The following is a 16943-nucleotide window of genomic DNA, read 5'->3' as shown; positions in this document are numbered from 1 at the left end:
TGCATAAGATAGCTAGGTAAGGGTTAACTCAATCTGGTTCCTGTTCTTCCTTCCCTTTCTTATTTTAATCATTGTTACATGTAAATGTGATACATATTTTTTTTATTTCAGCACATTTACCTACTGTTGTAGAGGTTATTAGTTATATACACATTACATACATACACTCAGAAAATGCACTAAGCCACATTGACTGTCTCATCAGCTGATGTAGACAAAGAGAGTTAACCCCCGTAAGGCAGCAGGCCCAGATAAATTCCATTGGGCGTGCCATCAAGACGTGAACTACACAATTGGCTCATGTTTTCACCTCCATCTTTAACATGTCTCTTGCACAGGCCACAGTCCCAACCTGCTGTAAAACCACAACCACCAACCATCATCATCCCAGTCCCCTAAAGGATCCAATGAGGACGCTGTTCCTGCAGCTCTGCACAAAGCCCTCTCCCACGTGGAACACAAAGACATCAGAATTATCTTCATCGATTACAGCTCATTCTTTAAAACAATACTCCCCCACAAATGCTACAATCTTTGCCTGAAACCCACACTATGTGAGAGGCTGTAAGACTTCCTTACTGAGTAACAGCAATTGGAAATCTAATCTCTAACAATGTGGTGATGAACGCTGGAACCACACAAGGATATGTCCTTAGCTGAATGCACTTTGGGCTATTCACCTATGACTGTGTCGCCGCACACAAGGTCGAAACTACCCTGAAATTTGCTGACAACAACCAGTTGGTCGGATCACTGGGGGTGGTGAAAAAGCATGCAGGAGAAGGGTGGCCAGTCTGATGACTTTGTGTGACAACAACAACCTCTCACTCAACACAGATCACCAGACCAAGGAGATAATAATGGACATTAGAAAGGAGACACAACCTCATTAACCGCTGACAATTCAGAATCTGAGGTGAAGAGGGTTAGCAACTTTCAGTCATCCCATCTCCTGGGCATATAACATCCCCCAGCTGGTCCAGAAAGCACAACAGCGGCTGTACTTTCTAAGGAGACAGAGATTCAGCACGTCACCCGGGATTCTCAGCAGTTTCTCCATTTGCATGACCACTTATATTTCTGTGTGGTATGGGAAATGCACCACTAAGAACCGTAAACGCCTGCAGAGAGTGATAAAGACTGCTGAGAAGATCAACAGGATGCCCATACCATTTTCACAGAGTCAACAGAAGAGCCTGCAGCATCATCAAAGACTCAAACCACCCCAACACAGGTGTTTTCATATGTGTGCACTCTGGCAGGATGTACAAACATCTCTAGGCTGAGGGACATCTTTCATCCTCAGGCCTTTTTCTTTGGGTGGTAGTTCTGCAGCCTACATAACTTGTGATTTTGCTGTTCATAAATACATCCCATCTGTTAAAGAAGAGTTAATTATGTTTTCTTTTTCTCTAAAAGTTTTACAGTCTAAAAAAAAAACCCACAAAAGTTTGAGACAGATTGAGAGCTGACATTTTCTCTCCAAAGGGCAGCTTCTTTCCACAGTCTCTGGATAACAACAAATGTCTCCCTACAGTTTGCACAAGTGAGATCATGAAGCATATAGATCTGCCAAGTAGATAGGGCTGTGCATCCTGTTGTCTTTCCTAAGGGCAAGGCTTTGGATGAGGTATTTATGTACATTATGTCTGTGTGTGTGTGTGTGATGGTGGTGACCTTCATCAACACGGGCTGGTTCTCACACTCGTCTTAGTTTATAAGCCCAGAAGGATGACTTCACTTTCGGATTTGGGTTGATACAGTCAAGGAATACTTGACATCAAATAGGATATCTTATTTTAGAATACATCATTTTTTGAGTAAACATGTGGCAATTTGTCTTGCCTGCAAAGATGGATGATTTAAAATCCAAGGTTATTTTGAAGGACTCAGGTGCTCTTTGCTGCTGCTTCATCGACCATGTTTAATACCAGCGTCCATGAATCTAGCATGCTTTGATAAATATTTAGCTTCAGGCATTTTGTGAAATAAATCAATGTGAAATGGAACTGAGTCAACCTAGATGAGTTAGGGCACCCTAATGCACTTGTTGTTGGCTATTTGTCTTCTATGCATCTATGCAGGCTATATTCACTCCATAACTTTGTAGGAAAAAAGTCAACTACATTGTTCAGTTTATTGCATCTATTAAGGAAGAAATGCCCTTGACCAAAATCACTTCTAATACAAAAAGGGGGTGCCACTTAAAAACTTAGGGCATAGTAAAGTAAGTAAAAGCAATTACTATGCCCTATTTTCTACAAGCAATGTAACACATCATGTTACATTAAAATGTTAATTGTCATTACTGATTGCAGAAATTCTTAATGAGAACATGATGTGCATCGATTTATTCCATGAAGCACCAGTTTTGTGTAACTTTTTTGTATAGTATGACATATATACCGTGTCTGAAGCTTTGACGCAGCTCTTTTTTGTTTTGACCGCAGGAATCCAGATGGAGCTACCTGTTTTCCTTCCTGGCGTTGCCTGCAATGCTGCAGCTGTGTGTGCTGCCCTTCCTCCCAGAGAGTCCTCGCTACCTGCTGATAGAAAGGAGGGATGAGGCTGGAGCAGAAAGAGGTATTTTATGCAGTGCAGAAACACATTAGCCGTCCGTCTCACTCAGGAACATCTGCAGAATGCTTTCATGTCTTAAATACATTGCAATGATTGTTATGTTTTAAGACTTTTCTGGTCTGTAACAATCATATCCACACGCAAATGAAGCTTGAAAGGGAAGGGAAGAATGTTACTGTACCATTGAACAAATTACCAGAGCATATCTGTTAGGGGATTGGTAGAGCTGTTTACCAAGATCGCAGACTCATTGATTACTTTTCCCATTGCTGAGATTTGTGGCTTTTACAGTTTTTCACGATTGCTTTAGCTTAGTTTTACAACACAGCTTCAATGTGCAAAACTCTATAAGAATAGCCAAGTTCCCATATGGACATTGTAATCAATATTCCTTTTCCTTTTGGACATTGCTTTAAAGCAGGTTATTTGCTTCATGTCCTCATCCTATAAAATCAATATGTCATCACTAAAAGTCATACATTAGTTAATGTTTTGTAATATCCATTATTAGAAATACTGTGAAATCACCTGCCACCTGCAATATCTTTCATTCAGCAAAGCAGATTGGATCTCCTCATCTTCAACAATTCCTTACCAGTGTTTTATATGCCATCGCAACAATCCTTCCCAATCCAAATTATTTTAGTGTAACCATACCTTAACCATACTTTTGCGTCCATGAGCAGATATTGAAGAACCAACAAGTTGTACATATGGTATGGCTCAATACAGTTCTTATGGTATCCTTAAAGAATAAGAAGTCTGGAAACTCAAGTGTGTGTCAGTCAAAATAACAAAATGTCCCTATAGCTTGTGGGAAATGATTAAGGTACATACTCTCCACATATCATCATCTCGACCAACCAGTAGTTTTAGACTTCAAAGACTTTATTGGAGCAACTATAAGATCTAGATGAATATTAAAATGACATGAGAATGAACGCCATGGAGCAGAGCCATAGCTCAAACGGCATGTGTTAATAAAGCTTGTAGAAAAAAGATGATGATGAAATCAGATATGACTTTGGTGGACGTTTGAACTCTTTCATGTCTATGTCCGTACATTATAAATGACTAATCTGAAGTTTGGTTCAAACTTCATCGTAATGCAAAGCTGACTTGCTGAATTCATACGTTTAAAATTAAAATGTTCTGCTTACATAAAAAGTGTAAAACATAAAATTACAGGCTGTCCTCAGCCTCAGAGTATGGCCACCTCATTTATTTATGTTACATAATACATGTAAGACAAGCAATTTCGTTTCTTTTAATAAGGAAATTGCGTTTGTCAAAATGTATTTAATCCTTTTACAGAAATTTAAATTTCAGTTTAATGTAATATGCTTTGCAGCATTGCAGTATAACAGATGAGTCAATAATAACTTCTTTTTTTTAATTGTTAAACAACACTGTGCACAACTGAAGCCACATGTGCAAAACTCAAACTACAGTCTACACTACCAACAGTCGCCTGGACTAAACTGTTTACATCTCCTGGAAAACTCATTCCAAGCAACAGTGGCGACAGTTTTGTTGTCATTACCTTTTGGAGCGATAGAAACTACGCTTTATTGCTACAAGATTTAACTAAGTTATGGTTTAAAGTACAATTTTTGACCCAAATTCACCTCACAGAGTATCTTATCTTAATCTCCTTGTGCGCTAGAGATGTTTTCAGTGTATGTGCTACTGTACTGTGAGATTTTCAGAGTCTGAGGTCAGTTTACGCTGCACATTAATTATTGTTTCTTAAATATGCCATTTTTTAGAAAAAAATATAAAATTACTTGCAATTCTCATTTAGCACAAGATCTTTTATTCAGCAGAGCAGATGGGAATCTGCTCGTCTTCCTTTTAATATCCGATCGCCACAATCTTTCCCAAACCAAATTACTCTAGTAGCTAAAGTGGAAACATACTGTAGTTTCAGAACGCAGATATATTATAACAAAACTAAACGGGGAAGGTTTGACACTCAACAACTTGTCAGAGACTTTGTGGAAGTATCTTAAGAACATGAGAAGGAACAGCATGGGGCAAAGGCATACAGAAGCTCAAACTGCATGTTCCACAAAGCAAACGACAAAAACTATTTCCAGAACAGGATCTCAAAAAAACTGAAACTCAGAAGCAAAAGGTAGACTCCATGCATGAATACACTAACAGAAACTCAATGATCTGACAACAGACAAAGGGAACATATAGATAAGGTAAATGAGAAAACAAGGAACAGGTGACACTAGGGCTGAAGTGGTTGGTGTTACCTGACTTCTCATGTATGTGATGTAAATTTCATGCAATACCAAAAATGCGTCTAATGCATCCAAAATGCAGCCATACATAGTAACTTATTATAAAACAACATTAAAAAAGGGGAACATTTAATGATTGATTTTTATGACATTGGAAAATAGTTGTTGAAATTGTCACTACTGCTCAGGTACTGTACAGCATGTGAGACATATCTTTCTCATTCATAGGAATATAATATGGTATTTACAATATCTCATAGAAATATAAGAAGATGTTAAGAACAATACATGATGATTATACTGCAGATGTCCCCTTTTAGAGGAAATGTTGGTACAGCATACACCAAATTAAATTAATGACAAAAATGCACAAATATTGAATAATATGAATGCACATTATTCAACATTTCACCCAGTGATGAAGCGTTGAAAAGTTGTATTTCTTGTGGTAGGAATAATTTCTTGTAGCAGTCCGTGCGACAACGAAGCTGTTGGAGCCTCTTAGAGAAGGTGCCCCTCTGTTGGACCAGCGTGGGGTGGAGAGGGTGATCGGGGTTATCCATGATAGGTAACAGTTTGTTCAGGGACCTCCTCTTCACCACAGCTTTAAAAGTGTCCTGTTTACAGACCATAACGGAGCCAGCCTTCCTGATCAGTTTGTTCAGTCTGTTTATGTCGCTGGCTCCGATGCTGCTGCCCCAGCAGACGGCGGAGGAAAACAGAGCGCTAGCCACTACAGACTGGTAAAACATCTCCAACATTTTTCTGCACACGTTGATGGATCTTAGCTCCCTCAGGAAATAGAGTCTACTCATCCCCTTCTTGTAAAAAGCACTGCTGTTGATTTTCCAGTTCATCCTGCTGTTGATGTCGACACACAGGTATCTGTTCTCCTCAACCATGTCCACATCTCTTCCCAGGATGAGGAAGTCAATCACCATCTCACCATTCCTGAAGTCAATCACCATCTCTCTTGTTTTGTCCACGTTCAGCAGCAGGCGGTTCTTACCAGACCACTCCACAAAGTCATCCACCAGCACTCTCCCTCCTGTCCATCCCTTATACACCCAACAACTGCAGAATCATCAGAAAACTTCTGTAGGGGACATGACTTTGACTTGTACTGGAAGTCTGTGGTGTATAAGGCGAACAGAAAAAGAGACAGCCAGTCCCCTGTGGACCCCCCGTACCACTCACCACCACATCAGACAGAACACGGTCCAGGTGGACAAACTGTGCTCCCTCTGTCAGGTAGTCAATGATCCTGGAGACTATGGACACTGACACCCATCCCTTGCAGATTCTCACCTAGTAGCAGTGCCTGGATGGTGTTGAATGCACTGGAGGAATCAAAAAATGTAATTCTCACAGTGCCGCCACCGCCATTCAGATGCAAATGAGCTCGCTGCAGAAGATAGATGACAGCGTCGTCCACTACCAGACAAGGCTGGTAGGCAAACTGTAAAGGGTCCAGAGAAGAACTAATCTGGGGCCATAGATGGACCAAGACCAGACACCCTCTGCAGGCTCAGGCTCAGTTTGAAGAGATACTGGAGAACACCAGACGTCTGACTGGCGCAGGTCTTCAGGACTATGGGGCTGATGCCATCCGGGCCAGCATTCTTGTACTGTTGAAGCCTCTCCAACTGTCTCTTCACCTGGCCAGGTGTGAATGCAAAGCAAGGGGTGGGTACTGCAATGTACACCCACGATCTTTTCCTTACCGTAACGGTCCCGTTCTTGTGCCCGATGTCAGTAAAACGTACTTACCGAGTCAGGGCATCAAAAAGTGACACGAAGAGTTTCGACCGAGCATGTTGTTTAAATGACATGCGGCACAATAACTGTACAATTAGGTTTAGAAAAAGATTGTGGGTGGGGTTTAAAATAAAAACATTTGGTAGGGACATTCGGTTGGGAATTGGTAAGAGTACAGATTCAATTATTGGCAAATTATCAAATATATTTTATCAATATTATTAAAGTTACGAAAATGGGTATATCACTTCACCAAATTGACAAACAATCAAAAAGGGAATCGAGGACCATTGTTGAACTGTGGTTTCCTTTTAAAATACAAATCTTAATTAATTGGATTCCTTTTTACTTGTATCTCTAAAGGGAACAGAAGAAGGTTGAATTTGAGCACTGACGTGTTCAACCATTATTACAATACACAAAATAATCACCACAACTATTTAAAGTATAATAGAATTTATTTAACTTCAAAATGATCAGTGGCCAATTACTCATTCACTCATCAAAACCTAAATATTTTTCAAACTACAATAAAGCAAAAACAGCAGACAGACATGTAGCAGACATGTCTCTGTTGAGGCAATTTGAGTAGATACCATGAAGTGGATAAATGTAATTTGTCTGGAGCTCCATGTGTTTCTTTGTCCCTCATAGATCAGAATTCCATGCAAACTTTTCATTCAAACGGTAAACATGGATTTTTGTGTACATATTTTCTCATTTCCTTTTTAAAAGGCAGGGAAACAACACAGAAATACAAAGACACTTTATATGTGGGTGTGCAGAGCTAACCAGGTTTCTTGCAATCATTTGTAGCTCGGACCGATGGAGGTTGTTGAAATGTGATGGACTGGAGGAGGGAAGAATCCTCTTAACTCACTTTAATTCTTTCTCCTGTAAATGTGAATCCCCTGGTGTTAAGGGAATTCAAGGTGAGTACAGGCTGAGGACATGACCCAAAATAGCAACTCTCTATACACCAACGCGGACTAAAGGTCATTAGGATGTGGGAGTGTAATGGCGCACAGTGTGAACGGTGACCACACATGTGGCAGAAAAACATGACAAACTAAAGCCTAGTCCAAGGACTCCTGGGTGGCATGCTGCAGCATTTGTACAGCATCTACAGGAGGGAAATAACCAATGTTAAAAAGTAACTTAAATCACGTACTGTAACATAATTCCTCAACAATGTGCGAGTGCAGAGGAAGCAGGACTCACCTACCTGGTACAATGGTACAAATTAATTGTAACTCTTATTTTTCCACATAGCTCGAAGTGTTTTTGTTTTACAATTGTCTACATATAGCCTATATTTATTTTCAGCCTGTTCATATGAACCATATATTCAAAAAGCTACGAATAGATAAGCATTGTAATTTGCATGATTTCCAAGTTGTTGTTGTATTTTGCTGTAAGCACCACATTGACCGCTGCTGTATAAGAACGCGGCTGACCCCAAAGGGAGGAAGTTGGGGTGACAGAGGACTTTCAAGCCAGGGAGCTGAGTTTGCTTCCTGGGGAAAACTAAAGACTTTCATCCAGGAAATGCTTGTCCCTTGGCTGTGTTTAATACAAACCACAATATCTTTCCTAAACGTAACTAAATCGTTCTGGTGCATAAAACTTAACTTTTGTCGCTGCATAACGCATATTTTTTTTGCCTAAACTTAACAGTGTTCGTCCCTGAAATGCAACTGTACCCGGCTCACAGTCAGCTTTTTTTGGGTAACTGAACCACCAACTAACCGCTGACCTGACGGAGCATCAGGCAGAGCACCGTAGCTGGTGGCGCAGAGCTCCAAACACATGTCTACCAACTGCCGCTGATCTGACAAGTTGTGACAGATGTATTAAACCCATTATTTAGAGAATACAGTGATTTAAAAAACAAAAGATATTAATGGAAAGGGCAGAAAAAAAGAAGAAAAAAAAACATTGTGCCAAAATGATCCTCTAATTCCAGAATAAGTTGCACACCATGAGCTCTTACCTCAACATTATCATCCAGATGAGTAGCTATGTGAACATTCATTTGTCTCTCCCTGCTGATAGAAACTACGGAAACCTGCTCTAATTCAGAATGACTGGAGCAGTCAATATTAGTTTTATCCGTGGCATTGTACCCATGGCAATCTATTTTATTTTCCTTGCAGAAAGACAATAGGGGCTCCACTCCATGTTGCTGTTGTGGTCCTGGCTGAAAAAAAAAAGAAAACATTTTGAAACAAGATTTCAATATTTAAAGAGGGTCTGAAAGGGTTAATGTGGAGGCATTTGTGTTGTAATTTACACGGTAAGAGTGGCTTTATTCTAAATTTGTATTATTGTCAACAAGTCCCATAAGAAGACTTAAACAATAATGCATAGTCCGTTTCTCTACAGCTTCCAGTATTTTCCCCTAGCTCCCAGTCCCTAGATCTCAATCTTTATATTATGGGTCAGACATACTGCAATTTAAGATCAGTTAAGTTTATGTTTATTATTCTCATCAACATGCATAATGTATATACCTGAGGCCTAAAAAAATGTAAAAATGCGTTTCAATTCTCATTAAACTATTGCAAAACCAATTTATTCGTAAAAAAATAGAGAGAAAAAAAGAAAAGAAATCACAATATAAAAATAGCTATGAACGACTCAAAACATTGGTCATTAGTCCCTCTTGGTTAACTCACACAGAACATTTGATAAAAGTTGCTGAGTGATTTGTTAAAATAGTAAAAGCATATAAATAAATAAAGCCATGAATTGAAATAAATTAGTCTGCTGATTCTGTTTTCTACAAGAATTTTCCCCCTTAGTAGTCAAAGACGCTACTATTAATATCCACATCCATTACATACAAGCTGGGTGCTACAACACTGCATTATCTATAATACTCAATTAATGAAGGCCAAAAAGTCAAAGTGGCACAATCAATGGTTGCAATTCTGATTAAACATCACAAATATACAGAAGTGGGACACAGCTTACACACTTGATGAAGCTAAAGAAAAGGGATTTTAGTTTAGTCTGAGTGTCCAGTTTTTAACAATTTCATCCATTTATGAGGATGTCTTCATTTGCTCTCGGCATAATGGTTGTTTTTATTCTTGGCTCATTTTCAGCACTGTGTGCATGTGTGTGTCAGCCTTTCAGAGGCTTTTGGGAAAGAAAGATGTGTCCCAGGAGCTGGAGGAGGTCCACACAGAGGCTCGGGCTCAGGACAACCTACACACCGCCTCTGTGTTACAGCTGCTGAGGAGCCCAGCTGTTCGCTGGCAGCTCATCACCATCATCATAACCATGGCCTGCTATCAGCTATGTGGCCTCAATGCTGTGAGATGCACTTCTTGTTTCACCTTTCTGAGATTGTCAGTGAAATCCTGCTCTTTATACTATCTTACAGTCCATCATGTTAAGGACACATTGTTACTAATTCTTTTCTATTTTAAAAATCAGCTACTACTTTAGTTGCTGTATATAAAATGTACAAATTTTAAACATGAAATACATTTTTATAAAAAGAATCAACAATGCAAATTTGTGTAAAAAGGAATTATAGATAAACCTTGATTTAACACCCTTTGCATGACATAATATATCCATATTTATGAGTGTAGCTTTAATGCTTAGCCTGGTTTACCCTCACATTGGAGCTGTAGTTTTTGTCAAATCAAACTTTCCTTTAAGGCTTTTATTGAGCTGAGAAACAACTCTTGCTTTCTACATAGCTGAATGCTAACTCCCTGGTGCATTAAAATGGAGCAATATTAGATTTATGCATAAGCAAAAGCATTTCTAACTCATAGGTTAAAAATTGCTGTGCAGGAACGCCGGACAGAGAATTACAGAATTGACAGTTAACTGCAGAAACACTTGGTTGTGCAGTCCTATCATCGTCTTATCAGTGACAAAGCTGCTTGTCAGTGGATAAGGTGTATCAGCAAATGGCTTTTCCAATACAATTTCCATATAGATGCCATGAAGGAGAGTTGCTGCTTATTTCTGCCATCCGGTACTTGACAAAAAGAGAATAACAACAGAGAACTAAGAAAAAACTGACTTAACCGACATAAATCATAAACAATCCATCTACATCAAGAATACTGTAAAAGATCTAAGTGATTGGCAAAAAAAGTATGTTTTCTAAGTTAATACTGTATCCTTTAAATATTTTATCAGAATAAGTGAGCTCCTGTTGTATTTAAATATTGGGTGGCTTTTAACTTCCATGTGTCAAAGGCTCTACTAGAAAGAAGGATGCAATCCAAACTGGTCATATTACTAAAATGAAACTGGGAAAACATACTAACTGACATATTGTAGGCCGAATGAAATGCGAACAAATTGTTATTAATAAGATTTATATTTGTGCGCACTTTTCACATTTGATAGGTTGATGGACTGTTTCAAATAACAAAGCTCATCTGGTTTATCACTGATATAAACATGACTTGATTTACATATATTTTCATTTCAAGAAGACAGGAATTTAATTTAGGTCAATCTGGAAGTCTTATTTTAATTTGCTATCACCATCAGACTTGGCAAAAGACAGAACATATTGTAGTCTGACAGTGACTGAGCGATGTTACAGAGAGTATTGTGCTGATTTGGTTGACAGCTGAGAAACATTCTGTCACAATGTCAGCTCATGAAAATTCCTTTTATGAATACTGCATATCATTTTTTCATAGATCTGGTACTACACCAATGGGATTCTTCGGGATGCAGGCTTTGCCGAAAACATTATCCCCTACATCACACTGAGCACTGGGGCCATAGAGACTTTGGCTGCCATCATCTCGGTGAGTATTGTTACTTTAAATCAATCAAATGTGCAATTCTGGGCTTAATCCTTAATTTATACCCATTGTTAAAATCTATCATACTTTTTGGGCTATTTGAACCATTTTCTATAAATACGCTTTCTAAAGTTTCATTTTACCAGCCTCTTTTTAATATATGGATTATTGTCTGTATATTAATGGAAAAGGACTTTTATATTTACGTCTGTGTCCAGTTTGTCCTCATGCACAGTTGATTTAAAAAGACAGCACATAGCAACCTTTAAGGAAAGGTCTCTTATAATCTGAATGTTCCGAAAGCTGTCCACAGAACTCCGTAGTGCAGGAACGGACTGAATAATGTATCTGCACTACTGGTTATTTACTTGTGCATTTAAGATTTGTTTTACTGTTTTTCTTGATTAGTTTATCCCAAATGGAACATATGAAAATGCAAAGATTTACATAATAAGATAAAGCAGGATGTCTCACCATACACTTTATACTTTATATTAAAAGATACAAATAATGAGTAAATACAAACATAGGCAGTAGTTGACATTGAAATACCATTGTGAATGTGGTGCTTGTGGTGTGTGGACATCGCCTACAGGAAATACTATACATAGAAAGACATTTTTACTGGTTTGGAGAAGTTTTGCTAATCTGCTAATCTTAACCATATAACCTTATTTCATTTTTACCAAACTAAATATTGCAGTTTTCCACTCGTAATTCTAGTACACTTGACCAAAGGTCTGTTATGCTTGGTTGTTGTGGAGGAACCTCGCAAACTGCAAAGATGCTCAAACATCGTGTCGTGGGAGCATTTCTGTTGGCAGCTTGTTAGGCAGACATTGTAGCATTCCACTCCAGAGCAATGTGTGATGATTTCTATCCACTGACCACTGTCTTAACATGTAGCAGTGTCACATACCCAAGAAACAAGTCCCGATTCGGTGTTGTCTTAGGTCCACCACATCTTCTGTTCCGAAGCAACAAATTGCTATGGCACAAGGTTTCCACAGGAGAGAAAAGGAGTCGACAGTCAGCTGTATTCAATTTTAATCCAGTAAACTGCTGCTGTAGGAATACTGACCTACTGATGGCAGTGTGCTATTGATTCAGACTACACTTAGTGACATAGAACTGTGCAGGTTGTGTTGTATTATCCTTTTGCGCAATTCATTTAATTTCTTTTTTTATTTTGAACAACTATAAAATATATGTATATATGTACACACAAATATACACACACACACACACGTATGTATGTATGTATATGTATGTATATATGTATATAATATACACATAACATAAGCTTCAGTGCCATTTTTGATGTACGTTACATTCAGACCATTGCCAAACGAGTTGCTACAAAGCTAATTAAGACTGTAAGCTTCACAAATTTCTACATATTTCTAAGTATGGCAATGTTCAGAAGAATGTGTCGTCCGGTGACTTTCCTGCGCAGAAGCTTGAAAGGCTGGCTGATTTCTTTAGGCCCGATGACCCTTTTTGACCACAGAAATATGATTTTTCAGAAACTTTTCTTGCATTTTGAAGAATATACTTTAAAAAATACACACTGTGTTAAGTTGCAGGTCATACTTTAAAACCAAAACATTGAGCTGAAAGATGATTTGAGGCTCTGTTAAATTCACATATGCATCTGTTGTCAAACTGATTTTTAATTCTAACATTTTTTTTTTAAATCTGTTTTTTTATGCTATAACCGTAAACAAGATGTTATAACCATAAACTGCACAAGCTTTCAGCCACTGTCAGGAAGCAGAAAAAAGCAAACAAATTGCAAAAAGCAGAATATTTGACATATTTCTCGTTGAGAGCAGCCTCAAGAGTTTTACAGGGCTGTGTTATTTAATTGCCATTGAAGAGAGCCCATTTGTATGAGTCTCATGTTCATGACATCTGTTGAGAAAGATTAATTTGATTCATGGTTTCAGGGGCTTCAAATATTTATGCTTTCAAATCAGAGTATCAGAGTCTACACCTGGCTTTAAAAGAAATATTGTTTTTTCATTCAGGTGGGAAACATTTCCAAGGTGAGATTCAATCCCCAGATCCTGGGATATATGCTTCTTAATACACCACATCCTCCATCTTAATACATCCATCCTATTGAGCTGTGGCTCGAACCTTATTCCATTATTAATTCCTTTTAAACTGCACAAACAGCAATTTCTGACATAGGCCTAAACATATTTACAATTTTCAGAAAGGAAAGAGAAACATGCAGTGCATGTCTGTCTGCACTATCTAATAAAAATAAAAAAGTCCCAAAAATAATCTAAAAAAGGAAGAAAGCTTTGTGTATGGCAGCATAAGTCACCTGCAAAATCTAAGGAAAGATTCATCGTATTTTTGCATTCTGTTGATTGTTGTGTGGAGTTTTGTGCATCAAGCGCACTGTGAAGACACCATTTCACCCGGCATCATTCTATAAAAAATGTAAGATTAGCACACCAAAAGAAGAGGGCTCTCGTTTGTTTTTTTGCGTGAAAATGACTATGCTAATGTGACATAGTGTTATGTCATTTTTTTTTTATCGTAAGGAATGAAGCAGTGACTGTATCAAAGGTGAAACAAATACAATTACAATATATTTCTGTAATTCATGATGAGGATTTGTTCTCTTTTTGCATTTCAAAGCAGGCTTGAAGTATCGTTTTAACACTTGTGAATGATCAAGTTCTGTCGCTTTGCACCATGATCACAGAAAGCAACTATAAACAGAACATATTACTTATGATAAACATGCCACAATGCAAAGAAAATGTCGTTCACAGCTATTTGCAACAATTGGTTTATGTGATAATCAACATAAATAGACGCTTTAATTCAGTGATCACCTACCCTAGTGTAACATCAATAATGTAACAACATTAAACTGTGCATACAGGCGATGGCTTGTCCTCCGCTTGGGAAAACCAAATGTGCTATCTTTTCCTGAACTAATTTACACCTTCTGTCTTTAGCAGCTGATTAAGGGAATCCAACAGATTCTTGCCATCATTTTGCACCTCCAAGACAAGGACATTGGTTCCTTGTTGCAGGCATGATAGAACCGTACTACTACTGATCATTTTTAGAGGACTCTGGCATAATATGGCATGACACATTGTTAGCTGTTTGTAATAAAAATATATGTTTGACTATTTTGTGCGTGCGTGCGTGCGTGTGTGTGTGTTTGCCCTGCTGTGACACACCTGAAAGATGTTTTTATGACTCTAACTATCCTGTGATAGGCTCCAGTAACACTGAACACAAATTGTGTGTGATAAATAGGATGGATAGATGTGTCTATTCCAGCCTTTCTATTGAATTGCTGTATTTGCCAGTAATATGTACAATTGTGGACTGAGGCAGGCACTGATAAAATGATAATTTACATGAAAGTTATTGCTGACTGTGAAAGCTGCAGGAAATCACTTTAGAAACATTGATTCCTGAATGTCGAGGTGGCCTACCCTATGACCTTATTTAGACCCACAGTGGAACCTTTTTTCCTGTCTACATTTCCCCCTCTCTCGCTTCACATTTCTTGTCAAATCTTTTAAAAATACATCAAATATCTTCCATTATCATATACATACAATACATGCCACGCTTGTCAACCGGGTTTGCATAACTAGACCTTAATATACTGTATAACAGAATGTCTTTTTCTAATTAACATTTTTTAAACAGAACCAGCCATATGTGCAGTTATGTACACTAAATCCAATAAAACGACTGGGTATGCATATATCTTTTTTTACTTTCTTTTTTTGGGGTCTTTTCGGCCTATGTTTTGACAGGACAGCTCAATACATGAAAGGGGAGAGGTGGAGGTGGAAAGGACATGTAGCAAAGGGCTGCAGGTCTGAGACGGACCGGCCCACTGCGTTGAGGAGTAAACCTCTAACTGTGGGCGCCTGATTTATCAACTGAGCTATCTGGGCACCCGCGTCTGCATATTTTGGTATTTGTGTGTACAGTTTATTTGTGAATCTATAGTTACTCCTTTTCTATCAAATTCTGAGCATTTAGACCCAAAAATGAATTGGTCCGAAAAATTTCCAGCTGGAACAAGCAAGTGGCAAGTTTTCCTTCACATCAGGTGCAAACTGTCACAACATCAGTGGACAAGTTAAATTAGAATATATAAGTTAAGATGATAACAAGTTGAACATCTTCCTTACCATTTGCCCCTGCCTGGTGTTACATTTTTATCAATTCAAGTCCCTTTAGGTATGTTTATCTTTTCATTGGCCTTGCATGCATTTATTCTGCCTTTGAATTCTGCATCTCATTATATCTGAATTCACCATTAAGCACCGACCAAAGCATTGTTTTTTCTGCTTTTAATAATCTTTTTAATTCATTTATTCTATTTTAAATTCTCTTTTGCTGCTCACTATAGTTGGAACGCAAAACAGCTATTATAGCATCATTGTGAAACACATTAAGAAAAACGAAAACTGTTACAATGCATGATTACTTAATGCAAAATGCTATCCACTCACCTCCTCCCCCCTTTTCTAGTGCCCTACTCAGCCATCACCCTTTCACTGTGGCACACTTGTCACTATACCGCTGGCTCACACACAAGAACTGTGGAGTCTGTGCCACCCCACATTAAATCAAACACATCCGGCCGAGTTGTTACACTCTGTAGCCCTTCGGCTAGTTACAGTCTAAACGGGAAGAAATGATCACGGAATGCAAAAACTGACCTTATGGTAGCGAGGAAGTGAAAGAATTGTAACAGTCCCACTAACAAAACTAAGCAAATGCTTTGTGTTCATTAGTTCACTAGTCTGACTAATTCTGCCTTTGTAAGTAAGTTAGCTTTACAGTACGATTACCTGCGAATACTGTGCAGGCACAAACACAAGCCCTATTAACTTGGATTGACAACATAAATGGGGATCATATAAAGCAAAATGGCAGCCTATCTGCAGTAGATGATTGGCATAATCTAAGAGGCAAACAAAGCAGTATTCATATTTAATCTTTGTCCTACAAGGTAATTTGTGCATTGATTGTTGCCAGTGTTAAAACGATCACAGCATCTTCAGTGTGTTTATGCGATTCTGCACAGTTGTGTTTATTATTTTGTGAGTGCTGTCATTTATTACAGTTTCAGCAGTTCAGTGTTCATTCATAGCCTCTTGTACCTTTTAGAGACCTGTGTGTGTGTGTGTGTTTGTGTGTGTGTTTGCGCGTGTGTGTGTGTGTGTGTGTGTGTGTGTGTGTGGATGCAAAGAAATATCCTTTGCCTTCAGACAGACGCACGCATGCAATGGAAAACATTCTTGATCCTGTTTTCTTGTTGTAAGTAAAATTGGCACCTCTGCTACACCACACGCACATTCACATGGAAAACCAAGTTATCGTTCTCTCGGTGGAAAATGATAAGTGTCTGTGAAATTATTGATGAGCCACATGGAGTATTGTGAGTAAATCTCATCTGATAATGTATGTATAGAGTATTCTCCACCACCAGCTTTCTGTATAATTCACTTGGCGTTTGAAGGGTTAAGCAAATAAATGTATTTATGCTACCTCTTTTTTC

The 16943-nt window shown here is 38.4% G+C and overlaps 1 protein-coding gene across 5 annotated transcripts in view; it reads left to right on the top strand.

Annotated features, from left to right (window-relative positions):
• Positions 1 to 16943, top strand: part of slc2a9l2 (solute carrier family 2 member 9, like 2) — an 86008-nt gene that overhangs the window by 29155 nt on the left and 39910 nt on the right. For all 5 annotated transcript variants that reach the window (XM_034870089.1, XM_034870091.1, XM_034870090.1 and 2 more), the window contains 3 exons: positions 2451 to 2583; positions 9724 to 9911; positions 11273 to 11383. In XM_034870089.1, the coding sequence (XP_034725980.1) occupies positions 2451 to 2583; positions 9724 to 9911; positions 11273 to 11383 (432 nt within the window). The remainder of the gene's footprint in view (positions 1 to 2450; positions 2584 to 9723; positions 9912 to 11272; positions 11384 to 16943) is intronic.

This window comes from Etheostoma cragini, chromosome 4, assembly GCF_013103735.1.
Source record: "Etheostoma cragini isolate CJK2018 chromosome 4, CSU_Ecrag_1.0, whole genome shotgun sequence".
NCBI lineage: Eukaryota > Metazoa > Chordata > Actinopteri > Perciformes > Percidae > Etheostoma > Etheostoma cragini.
This window is presented reverse-complemented; position numbering and strand designations above follow the sequence as displayed.